Source organism: Theropithecus gelada, chromosome 15 (assembly GCF_003255815.1).
Source record: "Theropithecus gelada isolate Dixy chromosome 15, Tgel_1.0, whole genome shotgun sequence".
In the NCBI taxonomy this organism is placed as follows: domain Eukaryota; kingdom Metazoa; phylum Chordata; class Mammalia; order Primates; family Cercopithecidae; genus Theropithecus; species Theropithecus gelada.
The window spans coordinates 42,020,583-42,043,844 of NC_037683.1; the positions used below are offsets into that span (position 1 = coordinate 42,020,583).

Here is a 23,262-nt window from a genome sequence, read left to right on the forward strand (position 1 = left end):
CTGGGCTGGGGACACAGCAGCTCAGTGCAGGGGCCAGCACTGGAGGACAGAGCTGACGATTCACGATGTGTATGGGCAGAAAAGTTAACAAGACTTGATGCTTGATGGGATGTAGAACTTAAGGAAGAGAGAAGACAATTCTGGATTAGGTGACTGGAGGGTGATGGTCCCATTCATTTGAGGTGTGAACATAGGAGGAATGGAAAGGAGTTCACGTTTGAGTCAGCTGAGCTGGAAGAACTTGAGGGCACCCACAGTAGAGACAGCACAGGGACAGACTGGCTGAGTGCCTTGGGATGATGTGCCCTGCCTTCAGGAGCCGGACAGTGTCTGTGCGCTGCACAAGAAGAGGGCTGGGAAGGCCTGGTCATGACCTCTGACCCCTGCTGGGGCCTGCCGCCTGCAGCCTGACCCCCACCGCCCTCCAGGAGCCCGCCACTCCTCCATTCTGGCTCCTGCCTCCTGTGGGTGGAGGCAGCAGGGTCCTGCACACAGCCCTGGGACATACCCCACCTCTCCAACTCACCCATCCCCAGAGCCCGGCTGCCCACTGACTTCCAGGGGCTTCATCACACTCACCCAGGCCTTGGCAAACTCCATCCCCAAGTGAGTATTTGGTCAGAGATCCCCCTGCCTCAGGCTCCCATGGGTTTGCTGAGCAGGAGCCCCATACTCTGAGAAGGCCAGGAGCTGCTCCCACCATGACCTCGACCTCTGGGCACTGCACAATCCTTACCACAGCGGCCTCTTCCCCGAGGCTCTGTGGGGACATGGAGAGGTCCGGCTCCCCCGGGGGCACACCACTGGCCTCTGCTTCCCAAGGTGTGCTGGCGAGTGCCTCGGCCTCCCCTGCTGCTGTTGCTGCTAACCTCTCTTCATTATCTGGACCCTGAATAGAAAGTAAGCAGGAACCACATCAGTGACCCATGATGCTGATCCACCACACTGTGGTGAGGAACAGATGGCCAGGGCCCCTCACAGCACCTGTACACCAAGACCTCACCTCACCTGGAAACCCACAGTGAGACATCAGACAGAAATACACAGGCCTGGCTTCCTCATACCACCCAAGCTGCGAGACCACCCCAGCATCCCACCTGTGTGGTGTGCCATCAGCCCTCCCTGCCAACCCCGAGGGGCATGTGCTCACCAGTAGCCCTTCCAAGCTCTGTCCCCTAATCAGAGAGTGCAGCTTCTACTGCTGCTTAAGTCACTGTGTTGAAACAAAACTCTAGGTCCTCGGACTCCACAGCTTTCTTCTTGAAGCAGTAGTCTACCCTCGTGGACCACTCCCTGTCCCACTCTCTCCCTAGCCCAGTGCCATCTGGCTTCCATCGCTCTGATAGCCCTGAAGCTGCTCTCCCCAAGGCCACTCACTGTGAATGGACAAATTCAACGGATGTTTCTCAGTCCCTTGCTTACTGGGACTTCTGCGAGGATCTGACATTGTTGGCCACACCCCAGAGCAGGCTGGCACCACCACTCACCCAAACTCCAACACAGCCCCCAAGCCCGGCCTCTTTCTCCAAGTTTGCTTTCCTACCCTTTCTCCTCTCAGTAGTCAGGGTGATCTTTCCGGAATTCTAATCTGACTACATCCATTCCTTGTTTCTTACCCTTCAGTGACCCCCTATTACTGCTAATCTTCTCTGTGTCCTTAGAGCCTCTCCAGACACTTCTCCCTGACCCCTGGCTCACGCCTCACCCTGCAGGTATGCTGCCCTTCTTCAGGCTCCAGTTCTTTGCTCCTGCCTGCCCACCTTGCTGAAATATCTGTTTCACCCCCTCTGCTAGGCGACTTCTACTTACCCTCTCAGGCCCACTTTCAGCATCCTTTCCCAAGGGCACTTCTGTGCCCCCCAGTCTGGGCTCTAGGACCCTTTTTCAGTGCTCCCAGAACATCCCATGCTTCACCTACCACTGACCACAGCCCCTCTTACCACGCTGTCTTCAGGAATCAGGTCTATCCTATTTACTATCCATCCCTGAAACCAGGCCTAGTGCCCATCACAGTGTAGCGCTCTGCACACCGCCACTGAATGGGTCAATGCTATTTAGTGCTTACTCCGACAGACCTGCCCCATGAGATTGTCACTGTGTTTCGCAGACAGATAGGGAAAGCCAGTGACTGCTCCCACCCAACACAACCCCCAACCCCAGACACAGGTGAAGGGGAGCTTGCACTCTGAGCTACTTACTGGAGTGACCCCTTCCTCTGGGTTCTGGGTGGACACAGAGAGGGTCGGTCCCCCGGTGGGCACACTGCCGGCCTCTGCTTCTCCAGCAGTGCTGATGGGCGCCTCGGCCAGCCCCACGGCTGTTGCTGCTAAATTCTGAAAACAAAGGCATCACAAGAGACCATGTCTCTGGGCTCCCATCAACATGCCTGTGGCTGGAGAGAACAGACTGCCTAGCCTCCTCCAGCCACCTGCATCTCTGTAGCTTCTTTCCCTCCAGGACTTTCACATCTATGGTTTCATAAATCCAGGGATGGGAAAGACCGCCCAGGCACCTATGTCTGGTGTGTGATTCTGTGTTTGCACCTCCACTAACACGGAAATCACTGCTACTGAGTCAGCCTGGTCTAGCTCTAGATACTTCTACTGAGACCCATTGCCTCCCTGTGACCTCCCCATATACCCATCCAGAAGGCATTAGACAATGTCTTTGCCCATGACAGTGCTTCAGAAATGTGTAGGCAGCACCTCTGTCCTCCTCAGCCTTCTCTAGGCTGGGAGACAGAGACATGCCTGCTTCTTCTCTCTCCCTGTGACTCAGTTTCCTTTGGGAATGCACAGGCAGATTCTCTGAAGGTTTCATAGCAATGGGGGAAATGGAAAGAGAGAGCAGCTTTGGAGCTGGTGACAGCAAATATGTCCTATCTTCATTTCCCAATGTTTGTTTACTTATCTATTGCAAAAATATGGTTCTTTTGGTTACAAAAAACACTAGGCTAATCAAAGTTAAAAAGATTTCCTTGCTGCAGGATTTCTCAGAATCTATAAAAAGAAGAATGTAGAATACAGCTTTTCCCAAAGTCATTTGACTACAGAGCCCGTTTTTCATAAAACATAATAAATCCTTGCAGAATTACTGTCCCAAAAAACAGTGAGAGGAAAGTTGAGGTCCTGGGATGTTAAAATGAGACTCTTTGTGACTCAGCGTCAGCTAAAGCCCCAAAGGGCAAGTGCAAGTTCACAGGCATCAGGTAATCTCCCCATGCTAAGACAAGGAAATGGCACCCGTTCTACCAGCTCCTGCCCATCTCCTACCTCCAGGCTGTGTAAGAAACTGCACAGGACTCATTTTGGGGATAGGTGCCTGGAGAGCAAGAATTCCTTTGGAAAGAATTTCCAGTGTACTGTGGCTCTTCTCCTCCCCTCTCCTCACTCCAAACCATTTGGTGAGCTGGGTATTTGGTGAGCTCCATGTATTTCCTGGAATGTGGGAGGCTCAGGGACTGGTGTGTGATTTTCTCCAGGGTGACAAAATAGAGGAAGCCGTTTAGATTCAGAGTTGGGAGAGAGGGACAAAGGAAGACAGGGGAAAGGGAGAGGAGAGGAGGGGGAGGTGAGGGAGAACGAGAAGAGGAGGGAAGTGGGAAGAGAAGGGGAGGGGAGGAAAGGGGAGAGGAGGGGAGAAAATAAAAGCGGAGAGGAGGGAAAGAGGAGGTGAGAGGGAAAGGGGAGAGGAGAGGAGGGGGATGGAGAAGGGAGGGGTATTTGTCCTGCAGTTGCTTTGCTGGAGATAGACAAGATAAAATCTCTTCAAAGGTTGCTGGCTGAAATGGGCTGTAGTCAAACGGACACGCAGAAGATCCGGGCACCCTGTATGGGGTGGAAGCCCGGGCAGAAGTTACAAGGCCAACTATGGAATTTTGATCCTAGATCCCCTGCAGGAAGACCTCCCAGGAACCACAAAAGCCCCCATAAGAGAGAGTTCCAACAATCAGGCATCTTCCACACCAAAAGCCCAGATCACAATTTCACCAGCCAAATATGACTGTGCCCATTTCTCCAGGTGGGCCAGCCCCTGCAGATGTTAAAAATAGTTCTAGAGGATGGGGAGGTCATGAGGATAAGGAGGAGAAAGAAGAAAGAAAATAGAGAGGAAACCCCTAACCATGCTTCCCTTTCCTGGCAGGTTCCTAGTCTACAGCAGGCCTGAGAGTAGAAGAGGGGAAACTGTGCTTGTAATTTTGTTGAATTTTTGATATTATGCTGGGCTTGACTTTTAAATATCTGTGAAAATTGACTGTTACCAGATAGTGACTGAGAGAGCTGTGAGAACTGTCTGAAGTTTTCATCCCAGGAGAAGGGAAGGAATGAGCTGGCATTGTGGGTTTTCAGCAGGAGCCATTGTGAGAAAACTATTTATGCTTTAATTTTGCACCCTAGGGAGCTCAGCATTTCAAAACTGGCTTCGCAGGTGTAAAAGTCAATTACCAAACAGTAGCATGAATGCACCTGCAGTTAATCTGATTCTGTCTTGAAGGGGACTCAGAGGGTTGATAAAGCTATGTGTCTTCACAACTGAGCAGGAGGGCGGGAGTGCACTGGTGAGGCCTGGACACTCGTCACAGTCAAGTGTGAGGACAAGCTTGCACCGCATATCCCCCACCAGTTCTGTGCATCCCTGGAGAGCCTCTGTGGCCCTGGGACTCTGATCTCTGTACCATGAGGACAGAAGCAATCTTGATGCTGTTCAACCAAAATCTTGTGGTTCTCTCTGGTGCCCAATAAAATCATCATCAAGTTTGAAATAAGCAAACAAGTCTATTACTGACTAATCAAATGAAATTTACCATCTACTCACCTTTTCTTCAGCTATGTCAAGGAAGGCCCCAGCCCCTGAGCCGCTGTCAGTAATGGGGTCACCATCCACAGAATGAATCCCCTCCAGTGTGTCATTCAGGATCTCACCAGACCCTACAGGAAGCAGGCATTCTGCTATCAATAACTACATTTTGCAGTTTTGGAAAAGAATGAAGTATCTCTTCACCAACTAACTTGGAAAGATGTTCAGATACCATGACACAGAGTCAAGTGGCGGAAAAAAAAAAAACCAAGTTGCAGAACAACATACATGGCAAGGTATGTGTGGTTTTCATTCCAAGCTCTGGCACCACCTGCAGACAAGTCGCTCAACCTCTGCCTCATGTTCCTTTTCTAGAAATGGGGAATTACAATAATTCCTACCTCATAGGGTTGCTTTGAGTACTATGTGTCACAAGAACTAAGTAAGCTAATGCAAATAAAGCATTGAGGACAGCCCCTGGCATATAGTAAGCAATTGACAAATGTTCATTGTTGATATGGTTTTATGTGTGTAAAATAGAATGAGTATTTTATCATTATTATATATATAATATTCATGTTATGTAATGATTACTATATGACGTATATAATATATACATATATATGTATATGTATGTGCTTATATATTTATATACTTGGCTAAACCACAGTGTTTAGTAGTGATATTTTCCAGAAGATAGGAGTTTAAGAAGAGGAAACTATTATTTTTCTGGTTTATACAACCGAGCATTAATTTAATCGTTCCCACATGCATATATTTCTTTTGCAATTTAAAAAGCAGCCTGGAATCGGAGGCCGAGGTGGGCAGATCACTTGAGGTCAGGAGTTCGAGACCAGCCTGAGCAACACGGAGAAATCCCATCTCTACTGAAAATACAAAAATTAGCCAGGTGTGATAGCACATGCCTGTAATCCCAGCTACTTGGGAGGCCGAGGCAGGAGAATCACTTGAACCCAGGAGGCAGAGGTTGCAGTGGGCAGAGGTTGTAGAGCTGAGATTGCACCACTGCACTCCAGCCTGGGTAACACAGTGAGAGTCCATCTCAAAAAAAAAAAAAAAAAAGAAGAAGAAGAAGAAGCAAACGGAGTTTTGAAACAACGAAAATTATTCATTGGCCAGGCATGGTGGCTCATGCCTGTAATCCCAGTATTTTGGGAGGCTGAGGCAGGAGGATCATTTGAGCTCAGGAGTTCAAGACCAGCCTTGGCAACATAGCGAGACCCCATCTCTACTAAAATAAAAAAAAAAATTAGCCAGGCATTGTGGCATGTGGCTGTAGACCCAGCTGCTCAGGAGCCTGAGGAGGGAGCTCACATCTGGCAGGTTAAGGCTGCAGTGAGCCATGATTGTGCCACTGCACTCCAGTCTGGGTGACAGAGCAAGACCCTATCTCAAAAAAAAAAAAAAAAAAAATGCGCTACCATAACTGCATGCCTATTATGGCTGGGCCAATGCCAAGATTGTCCCAAGATTGACCAGCAGCAACCCTCCTGCTGGCCCACCTGTCCTGCCCACCGGGACCCCTCCCACCACCTTCCTGCAGGTGGGCAGATCCTGGGTGGAAATCCCACTATCACCCTGTAACAGGTGTGTCCTGCCGGACCCACACATTAACACCTCAGTATTATTAACCCTGGGAATGAGACTGAGGCTGGGAAGGGCCCTGAAGCCAGGTCAGCCTGTCCCTGGGCCAGGCCCTTCCCACACACACTGTGCTCACGCAGGTCCCATGGTCACAATAACTCTGGGGGAGGTGCGAAATCCTCCAAAGGACTCTGCCCTGCTACCCACTCCTGTCCCATCCTGTGATGGAAGCGTGGCCAGCACGGGTCGAGCACGCTCGTCCTCCCTGCTCTGACCACCAGGGGGTGCCGTGCAAGCAGCCGATTGCCTGGTCTCCACGGCCTGACCCCTGGGACGAAGGAGGTGGGGTGGCCCCTTCCACGGGCCAAAATGGCGTCAGGGAAGCTCCGAATGCAAGTATTAGGGGCTTTGCTTAGCCAGGGCTTTCTCCCACCGTCCGGGCTGTCTACACATCAAGAAGAAAAGGACAATTTGGCTAGCTCCGTTGCTTTCGACTGAGTGTGGCTGATACCGGGAACAGGCGAGCTGCATTGGGATTAGAGCCCAGTCCCCACGTGGACCTCATCTCCTCAGTCTAGGAAAGTCCTCGCCCCAGCCCCTTCGCCTTACCCCCTTGCTCAGAGATCCTAATTCCACCCCTGAGAAAAGCATTCGCAATTCAGAAACCACTTCCACAACCGCGGCCAGATTCAGCCCTCTCATCCACCCGGTAGCGGCGATTGTTCACGCTCCCAGAGGATGGCTAAGGAATCTGAAGCTTGGAAACTGATCAGCAACTTGCCCCAGGCCGACAGCAAATAGGGAGCTAGGCAGGGCCTCCTTCCAAGCTGTCTGACTCTCCCCAGCGGGCAGTATTTCCACAGCAACACCCAGCCTCCTTGGCTCTGTCATGACGTTATTAAATTATCCTACAATGTTTTCTCTCCAGTTCTCTATACCTTCTCTGACCCACAGACTCCCCAAATTTAGTTGTTAAAATAACACTCATTAACTGATGACAGAACCAAAAAGAATAGTGATACATATTATTGTAGAAGACTTGTATTAATAAAATACAGAAGTACAATAAAGAAAGTAAAAACCATCCATAATCCTACCACTCAGAGATAACTGCTTATAACATTTTGATGAATATTACGTCTAATATGTGATGTATCTAATACATACACACATCACTCTACATAGCTATATGTAAATAGATATAAATAACATATTCAAAATTAGGGTCATAGACACATAGTTTTGGAATTTGCTTTTTTGGTGGACTATACCACGAGTATGTCCCTGGGTCATTAAATCAGATCTGTATCACCAATGTCAGGGCTGTATGTATGAATGAAATAGAATTTGCTCAACCAATCCCTACTGTGGGCAGTTTGGATTGTTTTTGTTCCTGAGAACAGTGCTGCCAGGAATGATCGGGTACTTACATCTTCAGTCTGAAGTGACAGCCCCTCTGAGAAATGACAATAACCACAAGCGATCTCAGGGCTTGGGCATATGCCAAGCTAGTGCTTGGGGATAGTGTTTGATGCCTGGGCTTTTGCCAGTGCTCCTCCGCACGGGTAGGGGGACAAGAGACAGGGGCCAGAGCCCTGGATGGGCAGCCAGGGGACCAGCTCTTCTCCTAGGGACTGCTGCTGCCTTGCTGAGTAACCGGCCCCTCTCTGGCCATCAGTTTCTCACTTGTGCCACACAGGAGTTTAGCTGATCCTCTGAGAGTTGGGGAGTTTGTGGCAAAAGTCAGAAAGGGTTGGGACTCTGGACTTAGCTTTTCCAAGTGTTGGTTTTTCCACCTATAAAATAGTGGCTAGTGCTATTGAGTAGGCGGTATGCTGTCAGTGTTGGAGACAAAATATCCAAACACTTGGCACACCGTAGGTATTCAACAAACAGCAAGGATTATTACAAACTTTTCTGTTAAACCCCAGAAGGGGTAGAGTCTGGGAGTCAGAAGCTCCAGATCTGGGGGTTAGAAGCTCTGCTATCTGAGATCAAATGCCAGCTCTGCCATCCACAAGCCATTTGCTCCTGGCTGGGTTACTTAACTTCTTTGTGGCTCAATTTCCTCATCTTGCCTGTAAAATGAGGGTGGTTCTCACCCTTTCTTAAAGGGTTGAGGGGAAGGTTAAATGAGATTCTGTATGTTACATATGTGGCCCCGGCTGGACACATAGTAATCACCCAATAAAAGGCCACTATGTAGGCATGTGCATCTGGACTTGCCTTGTTCAGGGCTGCTGTGCTGGATGATGCTCATGTTGGTGGTTTCCGGGGTCCCCTCAGGTACAGGTTCACCGGAAAGTTCCATGTCCTCAAAGGGGGAGGATGGAGTTGGAGGTGTGTTTATGGGTTCAACTTTTGCTTCTTTGGGCTGAAGGGAGGAAAAATGAGACGCAAAATGATGTACTTGGCAGTAAAGCAGAAGAAGTGACAGTGAATATCATTGGAGAAAATAATATATCCACAAGATGCTGAATAAACCAAGGGGAAAGCTTGGCCCCGCTTGGTGTCTACCTGGGCAATGGCTGTACCTCCCAGGGCCTGAAAGAGGTGCCTACTAGAGGTCATTAGATTCTGTTCAGTTGACAGTCAGACTGTTCATCTCAGCCAAAACTCTCTGAGCACAGGGATCATATTTCCGTGATTCCCAAATCCCAGATCAGCCAGAGGAGGTGCCCATTAAAGATCTGTTAGATGAGGGAATGATTAAATGAATTAGTGAACAAATGAATGAACCAGGCTGCACTCAATAAACTGCATATAAATTCGATGCCAGATGTGCACTAGTCATAAACACCTATGAAAATGAAAGATGGGTATGGTTCCTTCCAAGGAAACTTCAGCATCTACATAGTTTTCCCAAAGCCAGTCAGTGTCTCAACCAACGTTACCAACTAGAGAAAAACAAACAAACAAAAACCCAACAGAAACACAGAGTGCTTCAGTGATCTAGGCAGAAATCCTGGCATGGGCTCTGAAAGTCACGACATCACCCTTGGACCCAAGCAGCAGCTCACGGGACCCAGGGCTCGTCAGCATTCAGATAGCCTCATCACCTTCTAAGCTCAAGGGGCTGGGGATGCATAGAAGAATCCTGTGGATCAGTGTTGAACTCGTGGTATGAACAAGAAACCAATCTTTGTTTTGTAAAGCACTAAGATTTTAAGGTTAATTTGTTACTGCAGCATCACTTACCTATCCTGACTAATAACAGAAGGTTGTTTCCTTAATTCAGAATCTAGTAAATCAATAAATTTCTGGTCCATGGAACAAGGAGGATTCTTAGAAGCTCCATAATTTAGAATGTAATAGTTCAGTTCTTACAGTCAGACCTGGATCAAATCCCAGCTCTCCACTTATAAGCTCAGTTATGTTGGGCAAGTCATGGAGCTTCACTGAGCCTCAGCTTCCTCCTCTGTAAAAATGAGGACAATAAAGAACTACTTGAAGGCAGGAAATAGAAAATGCATGGAAGGGCTAAGCACACCTTTATGTTTAGTACAGAAATATTCCATATTCATTACTGAAAACACTGTAAGTGCAGAGGAGCAAAAAGAGAAATCACCTTGAGTCCTAACACCCAGAGACAATCACCATGGATTCTACTGTACTGTAAAATCTTCAGGGTGGAGGTGGGAGGAAAGGCTTTAAGGAGTTGGGCCTTGGAGAATGAGCAGGGTTTCAGAGCACAGGGGTGGAGGGTTGATGGAAGTCAGGGCCTGGCAACTTGAGCGTGGCAAGAGCCCAGGGCTTGAGGAGGTAAGCAGTGGAACAGAGCCCAGGGAGGCAGGGAGAGGGAGGGTCTGGTTCTATGGGGAGAAGAATGGGCTTGAACCCAAGGGTCACAGACAGCCACTGGGAAGCATTGGGCGAGGAAGTGGTGGGGGCAGCTGTGTGTTTTAGAGAGTCCTCGCTGGTGGCAGTGTGATCATGGACTAGGGGAACTGAGCTTATGCCAGGTGACTGGGAGGTGGCGCTAAAGAAGTCCACAAGGCAGGAACCAGGGCAGCAGTAGGAGCACAGAGCAGGTACCTCCCCAGGGAAGGTTGTGAACAAGACCAGGTGGGATGTCCCCATTTCACCCAGATGGATGTTCATCTAGCAGGGTAGATAAAGACCCCTACCCAGGAGGTTTCTCTCCTCTCCCTGTGAGGGATCAAGGCAAAAGCCACTCCATCACTGGTTCAGGAACCAATGCTCAAGCCCCTGAATGCTCATCTCTAGTCTGGAGTGAGGCTGCTGGTGGCTGGTAGCAAAGGTGCTCTATAAGGCATTTGGGCTTTGGGATGAAGCAGGCAGGGCAGGTGAGGGTTCGGGAAACACAGGAAGACAACGGGATGGGGGTTGAGCTCTGTAACTCAGGGTGGCTGAAGTTGGAATCCATCCCATCAGCCAAAAACTTCTTTTGTCAAACTCCCAACAAGGCATCCCAAGCCCCCTGCAAGGACAGGGCATGGTTCTGGTGAGCTGACCCTCAGGAGTGAGGGTCACAGGACCTGCCTCAAGTAGGTAGCTTTGGTTTTCAGAGGTCAACGTGGATGGGGATCCAGTGTGGCCTGTGACAAAATAGGAATCTCAAGTCCGAAGAACTGTTATTAAAAGTGTTGCAATTTGCTGAGCCCAGGCTCACGTACACACAATCAGATTTACTCATTCTGCACATATTTCCAGAGGCCCTACTGTGTGCCAGGTCCTTGGCTGAGCCCTGGGGACACAGAAATGAATAACTAAGACAGAATGTCTGTCCTCAAGTTGTCAGGCAATGGAGAAGCCCCAGACCTAGACCAGACGCAACAAACCACGATTCGGTGTGATGCATGGGATGGCGGGAGTGAGAGCCAAGAGGGAGGAGGGGGCTTAGCTAAACAATGGCCTCCAAGAAGAGGATGTGGACTGGAGCCTGAAGGCTAAGTAGGAACTTGCCACGCAGAAAGGGGAGCTGGGAGGGGCCCTCCAGGCAAACAGAACCGCAGGAACTAAGGCGCCATGGAGGAGAGAAAGTGCTTGGTCTGTCCAGAGAACTGTGAGCATCTGGGTGTGGTTGGGAAAGAGGCCCTGGCTGAGGACCAGAATCACCTGCGGAGCTTTTTGTCAATACAGATTCTAGGGATCTTTCACTCCAGATCTACTGAAGTTGAACATCCAGGTCTGCAGCCCAGGCAAGAATCTGCTTTTAAAGACCAAGCCCCACCCACAGTGCCTCCCCAAACCCCCATGCCACCCCCACCCCCGACACACACTTACAACAAATGACCCTGATGCACAGCCAGGGCTGAGAACCATAGGGATGTTCATTCCAACAGCATAGAACTTTCTGAAAATGCAAAGAATTGGATAGCAAGGACCCCGACCCTAAATGGGAAAGAGAGCAAGGAGGGGCGGACTTTCTAGTCCCTGTCCACTCAGAAAGTCTGCAATTCAGTTCACTGGCGATGGCTCATGTCTCAAAGGGTGGCAGGCTGGAAAGGCTGAGGATGGGGAAGTGAGATTCATTCCAAGAAAGAAGCCAGACAGACAAGGGAGGGGGGGACTGTCTGAGCTGAAGAGGGAAATTCCCCGTCCTAGAGGGTGGCGGCTGAAAAAAGCCATAAAGCCCTTACAGGAGATGTTAAAAGGGGGAAGTCCCCAGCTCAGGGGTGGCATGTCTGAGTGCACTCTGGACCCTGGGCTGGAGACCTGGCTCTGCCACCTTCAGGCTGGGTGGCCTCCAGCAATCATCTCCATGACCTCAGTGCCCTCCTATGTAGAAGAGACTCCAAACACCTCCCTGCAAATGAGACTAAAGGAAATGGAAGCACACGGAAGCGTGTGAACTGTGGCGCAGACAGACAGGCGCACAGGGAAGGCATTCTGACCATCGGGAACAGACAGGTTAAGGTCAGGACCGCCAGGCCTCGAGACACAGCCCAGGGGAATCCCCTTAATAACTGAAGGCAGCCACAGGGGTTTGGCATGCCTGTCAGCCCCAGCCACCGGCCAACCAGGAGGCCCCAAGGGGAACAAGGCATCTGCACTATGCCCGGTGCTGAGTCCAGCCCTGAGCTGCTCTCTGACACATCACATCACCTCCCTTAATCTTCACAACCAATGGGTTTCATTGGTCAACAGTAGCAACAACAGACACTGTCCAAACATTTTGCACAGGGCAATTCGTCTAATTCTCACACTAACCCTGTGAGGCAGGTCCGCTGTATTGTAACCAAGGAGGAAACTGAGCCTTGGAGAGCTTAAGTCACTTGCTCAAGGTCAAGAGTCAGTAAGTGGCAGAGCTGGGATTCACGCTTGGTGGAACTCTGATTTGCACCAGTTCCCATAAAACCACTGAGAAAAGTGGGGCTGGGGAAGCATGGAAAGAAAGTGTTTGAGGTTCCCCAGAGGCCACCAAGTCCATCAAATCACCAACAACTTTTTCTTCTTCACTTTTACAGAGAGTCTGGGGATTGATTTCATAGCCCCCCTTGGCTAACACGTGCCCCACATCTGCCCCAGTGCCTGCAGTGCCATGGTCCTGGGGAGGGTCCAAGGCTGGGGAGTCAGTGGGGCCTGGCTTGAGTCCTGACTTCACTACCCTGTGACCCTGGCAGAGCCACCCCACCTCCTGGGCATTCATTTCTGAATCTGCACAATGGGGCTGATGCCACCTACCTTCAGGGTGGCAAGAAACAAAAGTGAAATCATGTATACAGTAGCACCAAGTACACAGTGGTATCAAGAAATGCCAATTCTCTTCCTTCCCCTCCCACTTCTCTACCTCTATCCAAAGTTGCCCAGCTCCGGTGCCCCATCCCAAGCTTCTCTGCCTTACTCCTCTCCCTATCCTGAGGTGATCACCTCAGGCTCAAACCCCACTCTCCTTTCCTGTCCCTCTCTCAGGGCCACCTTGGGCTGTGGCACCTCTGCCCAAGTTGGCCTCACTGTGAATTGTGAACTGGTGCACAGGGCAGCATCAGATGTGAAGGCCACTCTGTGCCCTGCTGCCCCAGGTTGGGACATGCCAGTGGGATGGCCAAGGGCTGATGGGCACATAGGATAGCCACACCACCCAAAGCAGTTGCCCTCCCCAATCACTAGGTAGGCAAGCAACTTGGACCCTTGACTTCCTTCATCCCAGCTGGCCAAGAGTTGGCTGCCATCCTGGGGATGGACTTTTGCAATACTACCCAGGCCATGACCCCATGGATGGTCATCAGGAGACTCATGCTGTTAACCCAGTCCTGCCCACACACCCTTGAGTCAGTGTCTTCCCCTCTCTGGGCCTTGGTTTGCTCAGTTTGTATACAAAGGGCAGTTTTCTGTACACCTCTGTACAGAAAGAGATGTACAGAAGGACTTTTAGGTCCTTCCAGTGCTAACAGACTCTAGTTCTATTCTGCTGCATCCACAGCTCTGCTGCATCCACAGCCCTGCTGCTGCCCAAGGTCTGTAATCTCCAGCCACTGCCTTATTTCCATTTCCCTGATTTCTATTAGAGATGAGTTTACAAAGTAGCCCAACCAGGCAAGGAGATGGCTGAAGCTCTGCTGTATTTAGTGACTCCGCTGCTGCTTGCTGTTTTCATTAAAAACAGGCTCCTGGGTGTCCCCATAGTCCCCACAGTCTGACTCAGTGCTTTCAAAACCACTTCCACGTCTCAGCCACAGGGTGCATCCCCAGGAGGGAAGAGGTCTAGGACACTGGAAGTTAGGATTGCCTTTCCCATGCGTCAGAAATGAGCTCCCTGGAGGACTCTGTGACTCACAAGACTAGGGTCCTGACTGTGCTTTCACAGCTGGAGCCCTGAGCAAATGTAACAAGAGCCATCGTTCAGGGCCGTTTCTCTCATGCCAGATGCTGGGCTAAGGCTTGTCCCTGTACTTCATCATCTAACCCTGGAAACAACCCTATGAGATAGGGCTATTAGAATCACCATTCTTGGAAGAGGAGTTGAGGTTCAGAATGGTTGAGTAAGTTACCCAAGGCCACAGGCTTTTTACCCAAGGTTCCAAAGCAATAGAGCACAGCGTTTGCCCTTGACAGCCCTCTGATGGTCACGAACACAGGGTGGCACTGAGGGAGCTGGTGTTCCAGTTCACCAGGGGATTTTGCAAAGTGCCCATTGGTTGGCTTTCCTGACCTTCCCAGATGAGTCAACGATTAAGCTCACAGGTCTGAAAACAAAGAGGTCAGACCCAGGGCTCTGGGGTCCCTCTAGTAATTCTCAGCCTGCTAAAAGCTGACCAAGATCACATGGCACAGCATCCCAGTACTCACCGGGGCTTGAGTATAGGTGACGGCTTCTAAGATCTCAGCTACTCCGTCTGCCTCCTGCAGCCCACTGGTCTCTCCAGATGCCTGTGTGGAGACAAACTGTGCCACATACTGGGCAGAGTGGGCAGGGCCCATAAGAGTTGGACAACTGGGAAAGTCACAGAAACTGACAAACCGACTCTCCTACAGAGGAACCGTGTGTGTATGTGTGTGTGTGTCTATCAGAGACACAGTGGGGTTAAGGAGACAGCGGGTGTGCAGTGTGCATGGTTGGTTATTTGTTTTATTTATTTATTTTATTATTTTATTTTTTTGAGACAGGGTCCCTCTTACTCTGTCACCCAGGCTGGAATGCAGTGGTGCAATCTCGGCTCTCTGCAAACTCTGCCTTCTGGGTTCAAATGATTCTCCTGCCTCAGCCTCCCGAGTAGCTGGGATTACAGGCACGCACCACCACACCTGGCTAATTTTTGTATTTTTAGTAGAGATGGGGTTTCACCATGTTGGCCAGGCTAGTCTCGAACTCCTGACCACAAGTGATCCACCCACCTCGGCCTCCCAAAGTGCTGGGATTACAGGCGTGAGCTACTGCACCCAGCCTGGTTGTTCATTATATTTCTTTCCACATTTTATTGCTCAAACAAAATACACAATCATTTTACACTCTAACATACGGTCTTTCATTCTATCCAGGTCCCCACCACTCTCCCAACCTTTGTGAGGCTGTCATTGGAATCTTGCGCTGGGAACCATTACAGCCGAATCATGACTTCCTGGCGTTACCTAATCTTTCTAATTAGCCTCCTAAAGGCAGACAAGGAGCCCGAGTGCTGTGATTTTGTGACCAGTCCTTTGTTCTTGGACCCTTGGGTTGTTTCTACTTTTTCAGTATTACTGGTAATGCAGAGACGAACACGAGACTACACTAATCAGCATCACATGACTGTCAGGCTGGGACCACTGGCTCATGGAACACAGGCATTCTCATGGGCCCAAATGCCACTTCTCAGGGGCTTTCCAACAGAATCCACAGCATTTTGTTTTTCATAAAGTTAACGAGATCAATTTATGTTCTGTTGCGGGGTTGACGCCACCCAAAGAGCAACAGGAATTGTAGGAATGTGCTACCTTCTGCTCGCCTCTGACTGCATCCTGGGACCCCTTCTCCCTGGGAGGACTCACCCTTGCCATTGTTCAGGCATCACCTGCTCCCTAACTTGTTTCAAGTTCCGCCTCTTTCCTCTTCCTGCTCCCACCTGACACGTTGAGTTTGGGTTTGAGGATCTCCCCGTGTTCCCATCACACTGCGCTCTGCCACTGTATTTTGGTATGGAAGTGCATATGAGCAGCTTATTAAACAGTTCCCAGTTATCCCTTTATCTCCAGCACCTACCCAGGGCTGTCACCCAGCAGGTGCTCAGTCAATCCTTAGAGGAAGGGAAGGAGGGAAGGAAGAAGGAGTCATCTTTTTTTTTCCTGCCCACCAGCTTAGGAACGAAATCATTTGCCAAGCATAAAAGCTAAGTTGAGGATCGTTTTTTATGGGACTTTACTCCCAGAATATCTCAGTTTTAACTTTGATTTTAGAATCCTGACACCATTTCTTGGCAAGAAGGCAGGAAAGCAGGCCATTGACGGCCACAGCCATGGAAGATCCTGACACCTTATAAGAAACACAGCTCCCCGCACCAGAGATGGCTGACGCTCTTTAAAAAGTGAAATCACGCCAAAAGCCCAAAATAGGACTTGAGGCAGCACTTGCCAAAATGAGAGGTTTCAGAAACTCCACGCCACTGTCTGGGCATCCAGCCCTCCCCAGGCCCCAGCTGCTGGGGTTGCAGGGCCCTCTGTGGGATGGTAGGGGAGCTCACCGAGGACTCTTCGGGGTCGCACAGCTCCTCGGGAGTCCTGGGGTCAGGGTGCACGGTGAGCTGCTGGAGGGAGCCCTGGGGAAAAGAGAGGGATCAGAAGCCATGGTTTGCATGTTCACAGCATGACTGCCAGTGGAAGACTTGATTGTTTTTGTAATGGAGAAGCACAGGTAAAAGCACGGGAGTGAGGATGTATGGCCTGTGGCCTCAACCACAAAGCCAGGCTACCTCTTGGCCCACTCTCAGTTATGGGGGGATTCTCCTTGGGCCAGTATCATACTGACCCCTGGGCCAGAGAGGTCCTTGGGGAGCATAGTGTTGAAGTATGGGCACTACAGCAGCCTCCTGTCTCCAGGTCCCCAGCTTGTCAGTGGCAGGCCCTGAAACACACGTCTCCCTCTCCCAGAAAGCTCTTTCCCCTGCAGCTCAACGCTTCTGGGTTTGAAGGCCCATCCCAAGAAGGGCTGCTGCAGCCTCCCTGCCTCCACTCTCAGCCCCTCTCCCCACACCTGACAGCTTCCTCTCCACGAGGCTCCCTAAGTGAGCATTTAAAAATTGCCCATCGGATTTTAACTTCTTAACATTCTCCAGTGTCTTTCACTCTACTCCAGATAAACCCAGACTCCAGCCCATGGTGCTGTCCTGTTCACAATGAGACATCAGTAAATACGTGGGCTGACTAAATGAGTACCTACAATAACTTAGTGATCTTTAGAATGCTTTATACATAAAAGCCCATTTTGATAGTAAAGTCAGTTTAATTTTTTTAAGTGCACATTGCCTAGAAGGAGGGAAAAGCTACCTCTCACTCTGGTATTCTAGTGTATCCCACCTTTTCAGAAATTACTTAAGTGCAATTGCCACCCATATCCAAAGATCAAACCATTTAGGGCTATAACAAACCTTGCTCTTTTATATAAAATCTTAAAACGTACAAAGTGTTTTCACACAGGTTATCTTATTTGACCTACAAGCCTGTGGGGTAGGCTTTCTTATCTCCACTTACAGATAAGGAAACAGAGAGGATCAGAGAATCCAGATAACTGTCTCAAATCTACAAGATAAGTTGAAAACTGAGGATGAAAATCTAGGTTTTGGGGTTCCAGGCCTAGTGTTATTTCCTGTCATAACACGCATGCCTCTTTGAGGACATAAGAATAAAATACTAACAATAATAGTTGCTCCATTTATTGCATGGTGAGTCTCTGACCATCCACCTCCCTGGTCTACCTGAAGTGGGACTTTGACTCACAGTGAATCTCTCAAGTCCTGTAGCTCCTGCATTGCCCACGAAGATTCCAGCGCTGGACTCGAAGGTCAAAGCCTGGGGGGACCGCTGGAAGGGGATGCGGCTGTGCTCCTCACAGTCCACGAGGAGGGCCACTTCCTCACCCTGGACAATCACGGCGAAGCGGTTCCACCTGTGGGTCATCACGGGTACCGAGAAGGCAGCAGCCTCTTGGGACACGTGGGAGCCCGGCTCCGTGTAGTAGAGGATGACCCGCTGGTGGCCGTCCTCCACACCTGAGAGCCGCAGGCCCAGGTAGATGACCTTCTGGAAGGCATCAGTGATGGCGAAGAGCACACCACCATGGGTGCTGCTGGGCTTCACCATGACACTGATGGCGAAGTCCCTGAAGAAGGTGGATGGGATGAGAGTCCTGGCTGGGCGGCCGACATTGGCACCAGGGCCAAAGCTGTAGGCCGGGAAGCCACCGTAGCCTGTGACAAAGGATACAGACGAGGGCAGCGGGACACCGATGAGCTGCGTGAGGTCCAGGTGACCCTGGGAAGCAGACTCTGCAGGGAGGGAGAGAGAGACCATGCCTTACAGGTATATTCCACTCTGCTTGAAAATGAGGAAGAAATGCAGTCACAAGTGAAACGGGATCACTCAGGAACCCCACTGAAACTGTAGTTCCTAAATGGTTGTTTTTCAAACGTTTTTGACAACGACTCACAATAAGAAATGCATTTACATTGCAACCCAATATACACACGTGTAGACAGATATCTGTAACACTGAAACAAAAGTTTCATAGAACATGATTGGCTTTTAATACTCACCAGGCACTCAAATATTTTTCTTTCCATTTAATTATTATTTTTCTGTTTCATTTTATTAAAAACATGCTGGTAATGAACTACTAAATTGATTTTGTAACCCACTAAAAGTTCATGACCTGCAGTTTAGAAAATGCTTATGAGTAATCCCTAGAATATACAATGTTCCCCCATCAACTTGGAGATTTTTTTTCCCCACTATAAAACTGAACAGGGGCCAGGCATGGTGGCTCACACCTGTAATCCCAGTATTTTGGGAGGCCTAGGCGGGTGGATCACTTGAGGTCAGGAGTTCGAGGCCAGCATGGCCAACATGGTAAAGCCTCGACTCTACTAAAAATACAAAAATTAGCCAGGTGTGCTGGCACATACCTGTAATCTCAGCAACTTTGGAGACTGAGGCATGAGATTCACTTGAACCCTGGAGGTGGCAGTTCTAGTGAGCTGAGATTGCACCACTGCACTCTAGCCTCAGTGACAGAGGGAGAGTCCATCTCAAAAAAAAAAAAAAAAAAGAAAGAAAGAAAGAAAAAAACCTGATAGGTTTGTTTTGTTTTGAGGTCTATTGTTTAAGTCCCTCCAGTGTGAGGGGAAAATCAAGGACAGAATGAAGTGTTCCCAGGCCTCAGAGTAATTGAAATTTGCATCATTGTCATTGCCTTTGACATCACCACCATCATCATCATCATCATCACCACCATCATCATCACCATCATCATCATCCACATTCCCTACGCTCTCTCTGTACCAGGCCCTGCTCTAAGCTCTCTACATACATTAGCTCATGTAATCCTCACAACAAGCCTACGAGGTTAGGTACTGTTATCCCCATCTTACTTCTGAGAAAACTGAGGCTTAGAGAAATTAACAAATTTGCTCAAGGTAAGTTGCATGCAGGTTTCAAACCCAGAGCATCTGACCCCAGAGGCTATGCCACCACACCTTGCAGGGAGAAATGATGGGGCTCCATTATGGTGTCCTGAAAAAGACCCCAGGCTCAAGAATGTTGGCCCATCCAACTATTTTCCCCACGAGAAGGCTGCAGCCTGGCTTGCAGCAACATGCACCCACTCCTGGAGTTGATAACCAAGGTACCAGCAGTGAGACAGGAAGGCAGGTCCCAGAGAGAGGGGGACAAGACGACTGCAGCCAGGACAATGGACAAGTAACACCCTTTGGCCTTGGAAGTGAAACCAGATCCTGAGGATTCAACCAGATGAGGAGGCCTGGAATGAGTGAGGATCAGAATCAAGAGGTGTCCTCCTCTGGAGGCCAGAGGGCAGGGCAGACTCACCTGATGGCTGTCCGGGCTATGGCCAAAGGCCAGAGGCCATTGAGACCCTGAGTGATTTCTGGGGACTTGGCAGGTTGGTCTCCAGAAAAAACCCCAAACACTAGAGGGGCCCTCTAAGGAAAGCCTGAGGAATCAGCCTGATTTCCAGTTTACCCAACTTGTCACCGTCTTATTAGACACAACTACGTAGCTCTGTGACCTCCAGTGAGTCACTAACCACTCCAAGGCTGAGTGTCTTCCTCTATCACACAGGCACTAGAATGGGCTCCAAAAGAATGACTAAATGAGACAGTCCAGGGAAACCCCTGGTTAATAATGGTAGCAATGCAACAAACATTCACTATTCTTTATTTTTATTATATCCACTGAACAACGTCAAGAGGTCAATGGACAGGGATAATCACTCCTGCAGCACTGACTAGGAAAGCAAGGCTGACATGGGAGCCTGCCTCTGTGCCCTTGAGCTCCCTTATAAGGAATAATAACAATGTGGTTTTCACGCATAGTTTTACTTAGTCCTCACAGCAGCCCTGGAAATTCACTGCTCTTATCCCTTGGGAAGATGAGATGACTGGCCCGAGGTTACCCAGCTAGTAAGTGGCAGGACATTTTCGAGCCACGGCTGGTGTGATTTCTGGCTGATTCACTGCTGCAGCCTCACTGAGATGGGGGAGTCTCTACCAGGGTGGTGGGTGGGGCTCCACCTAGTCTGCCTACTGTATCAATGACCCTTCAGCAGCAAGAAGGATGGAGTCAAGACTCCAGGTGGTCCAGGAACTCAAACTTCCCATGAATGGGTACGTGTACTCGGTGGCTGGGAGAGGGAGACGCCCTGACTGCCGTGCCCCGACCCCGACTCCACAACACTCACAGAGAAGGCTGCTCACGGCCAGTACTAACCTCAATTATTATGAAATATCTAGGTTACACAAAAAAATACAGTATAAAGAACAATATGAGGCACTTGGTTGTTAAATGGTTAAAATGCCAAAGTTTATGCTATGTATGTTTAACCACAATTTTTAAAAACATGAGCCCATAGGTTTGTTGTGAGGGTTAAAGGACATAATACAAAGTGCTGGCACATGGCAAATGCCTAAAAAGTGGTGGATATCATGGCTGGACACACTGTGGCTCACAATAGTAATCCCACCACTTTGGGAGGACAACGAGTGCAGATTGCTTGAGCCCAGGAGTTCAAGGCCAGCCTGGGCAACATAGTGAGACCTCATCTCCACAAAACAACAAAAAAGCCAGGTGGTACACACCTGTAGTCCCCACGACCCAGGAGGCTGAGGTGGGAGGATTGCTTGAACCCAGGTGGTCAAGGCTGCAGTGAGCCATGATCATGCCATTGCACTCCAGCCTGGGTGACAAAGAGAAACCCTGTCTAAAAAAAAAAAGAAAAAAAGTAGCCATCATCATCATCATCATCATCATCATCATCGTTGTCATCATCTAGACTTGCTCATTTAGAAAAGAACCGCAGAGGTCACCTGACACAACTCTATCTGTGGATAAGGTTGTATCAGGTTGTAACTGGTGACTTCTAGGGTTCTATCATACCAGACCCTGCCCTGTCTGGTATGATAACCAGTAGCCACATACGGCTATTGGGCACTTGAAATATGGGTCTTCCCAACTGAGATATGTCATAAATGTAAACTACAAACTAAATTTCAAAGACTTAGTTTGGAAAAAAATCTCAATACTATTTATAGTGATTATATGTCAAAATCATTTTGAAAAACAATGGATAAATAAAATACATTACACATTAATGGGTGTGGTCATGTGTGCCTGTAGTCTCAGCTATTTGGGAGGCGGAAGTGGTAGGATCACTTGAACCCAAGAGTTTGAGGCTGCAGTGAACTACGATCGTGCCACTGCACTTCAGCCTGGGCGACAAAGAAAGACCCTGTCTCTCTCTATATATATATCATTTTTAAAAATTTTAAAATAGGGTCAGGTATGGTGGCTCATACCTGTAATTCCAGTGTTTTAAGAGGCCAAGGTAGGAAGAATGGTGAGGTCAGGAGTTTAAGACCAGCCTGGGCAACATAGAAAGACCTCATCTCTACAAAAAAAAATTTAAAAATTAGCAGAATGTGGTGGTGTGTGCCTGTAATCTGCTACTCTGGAAGTTGGGCCGGGAGGATCACTTGAGCTTAGGAGTTTGAGGCTACAGTGAGCTATGATCACCCCACTGCACTTCAGCCTGGGTGGCAGAGTGAGAGCTGTCTTTAAAAAAAATAATTATAATATTATGAGGAACAAGTATGTGCCCACCGCTGCACTTAAGACAGACAATATCAATTCAGCCGAAGCTCTCATGAACTCTCTTCGGTCCTTTTCCTCTGCCCATGCCCTGGCAGGAGCCATTCTTGTGAATTTGGTGTTTATCACTCCCACGCATTTGTATGTTCACTCGATATGTGTTTCCAACAGAATGTAGAACCATGGTGTGTGTTTGAAACCTCATGTAAATGGTGGCATGATGCATGCATTCTTCTGGAACTTGCTTTTATTTTTCACTCAGTATTGTATTTTTTAGATTTATCCCTGCTGATACATGTGACTCTGGTCTTATATTTTCTTTTCTTTTTTTTGAGACGGAGTCTTGCTCTTGTTGCCCAGGCTAGAGTGCAATGGCGCAATCTCTGCTCACTGCACCCTCTGACTCCCGGGTTCAAGCGATTCTCCTGCCTCAGCCTCCTGAGTAGCTGGGATGACAGGTGTCTACCACCACACCTAGCTAATTTTTATACTTTTAGTAGAGACAGGGTTTCACCATGTTGGCCAGGCTGGTCTCGAACTCCTGACCTCAGGTGATCCGCCCACCTTGACTTCCCAAAGTGCTGGGATTACAGGCGTGAGAAAGCCACCACGCCTGGCCTGGCCTTATATTTTCACAACAGTACTCTATGGTATAAATAAGCTACAATGGGTTGATTCACATTTCTGTTGGTGGAAAGCGAGGTTTCCATCAATATTACAAACGATACTACCATAGACTCCCTTAAATACATCTCCTCCTGCTTGCCTGTGCAGGTAATTCCACAGCTGGAAGTGGAATCATTGGATAATATGGGTATGTGCACCTACAACTTCCCTGAATGTTGCAAAATTGTTCTCTGAAACAACTGTGTCATGTCACAGACCCACTAGCAGCATATTCTTGCCAACATTTAGGGGAGGCAGAGAGACACAATTTGGGAGAGGTCCACAGGGCTTTTCAACTGTAGTAATAGCATTAATTGTTTAGGTGGTATTCAAAAGAAGTATTCATTATATTTTTCTTCATCGCTAATTTCATGGAAAATATTTCATACAATTTTTATAAAAATGATTAACCCCTCCGTGACAAAAGAGCACATCTGA

The 23,262-nt window shown here is 48.9% G+C and overlaps 1 protein-coding gene across 1 annotated transcript in view; it reads right to left on the reverse strand.

Moving 5' to 3' along the window:
• COL15A1 (collagen type XV alpha 1 chain) overlaps positions 1-23,262 on the reverse strand; it is a 127,892-nt gene that overhangs the window by 67,037 nt on the left and 37,593 nt on the right. The window contains exons 3-9 of the mRNA XM_025360377.1: positions 17,776-18,323; positions 16,524-16,598; positions 14,656-14,736; positions 8,629-8,776; positions 4,816-4,928; positions 2,199-2,333; positions 737-889 (exon numbers count right to left, since the gene is read on the reverse strand). Coding sequence (XP_025216162.1) covers positions 737-889; positions 2,199-2,333; positions 4,816-4,928; positions 8,629-8,776; positions 14,656-14,736; positions 16,524-16,598; positions 17,776-18,323 — 1,253 coding nt within the window. The remainder of the gene's footprint in view (positions 1-736; positions 890-2,198; positions 2,334-4,815; positions 4,929-8,628; positions 8,777-14,655; positions 14,737-16,523; positions 16,599-17,775; positions 18,324-23,262) is intronic.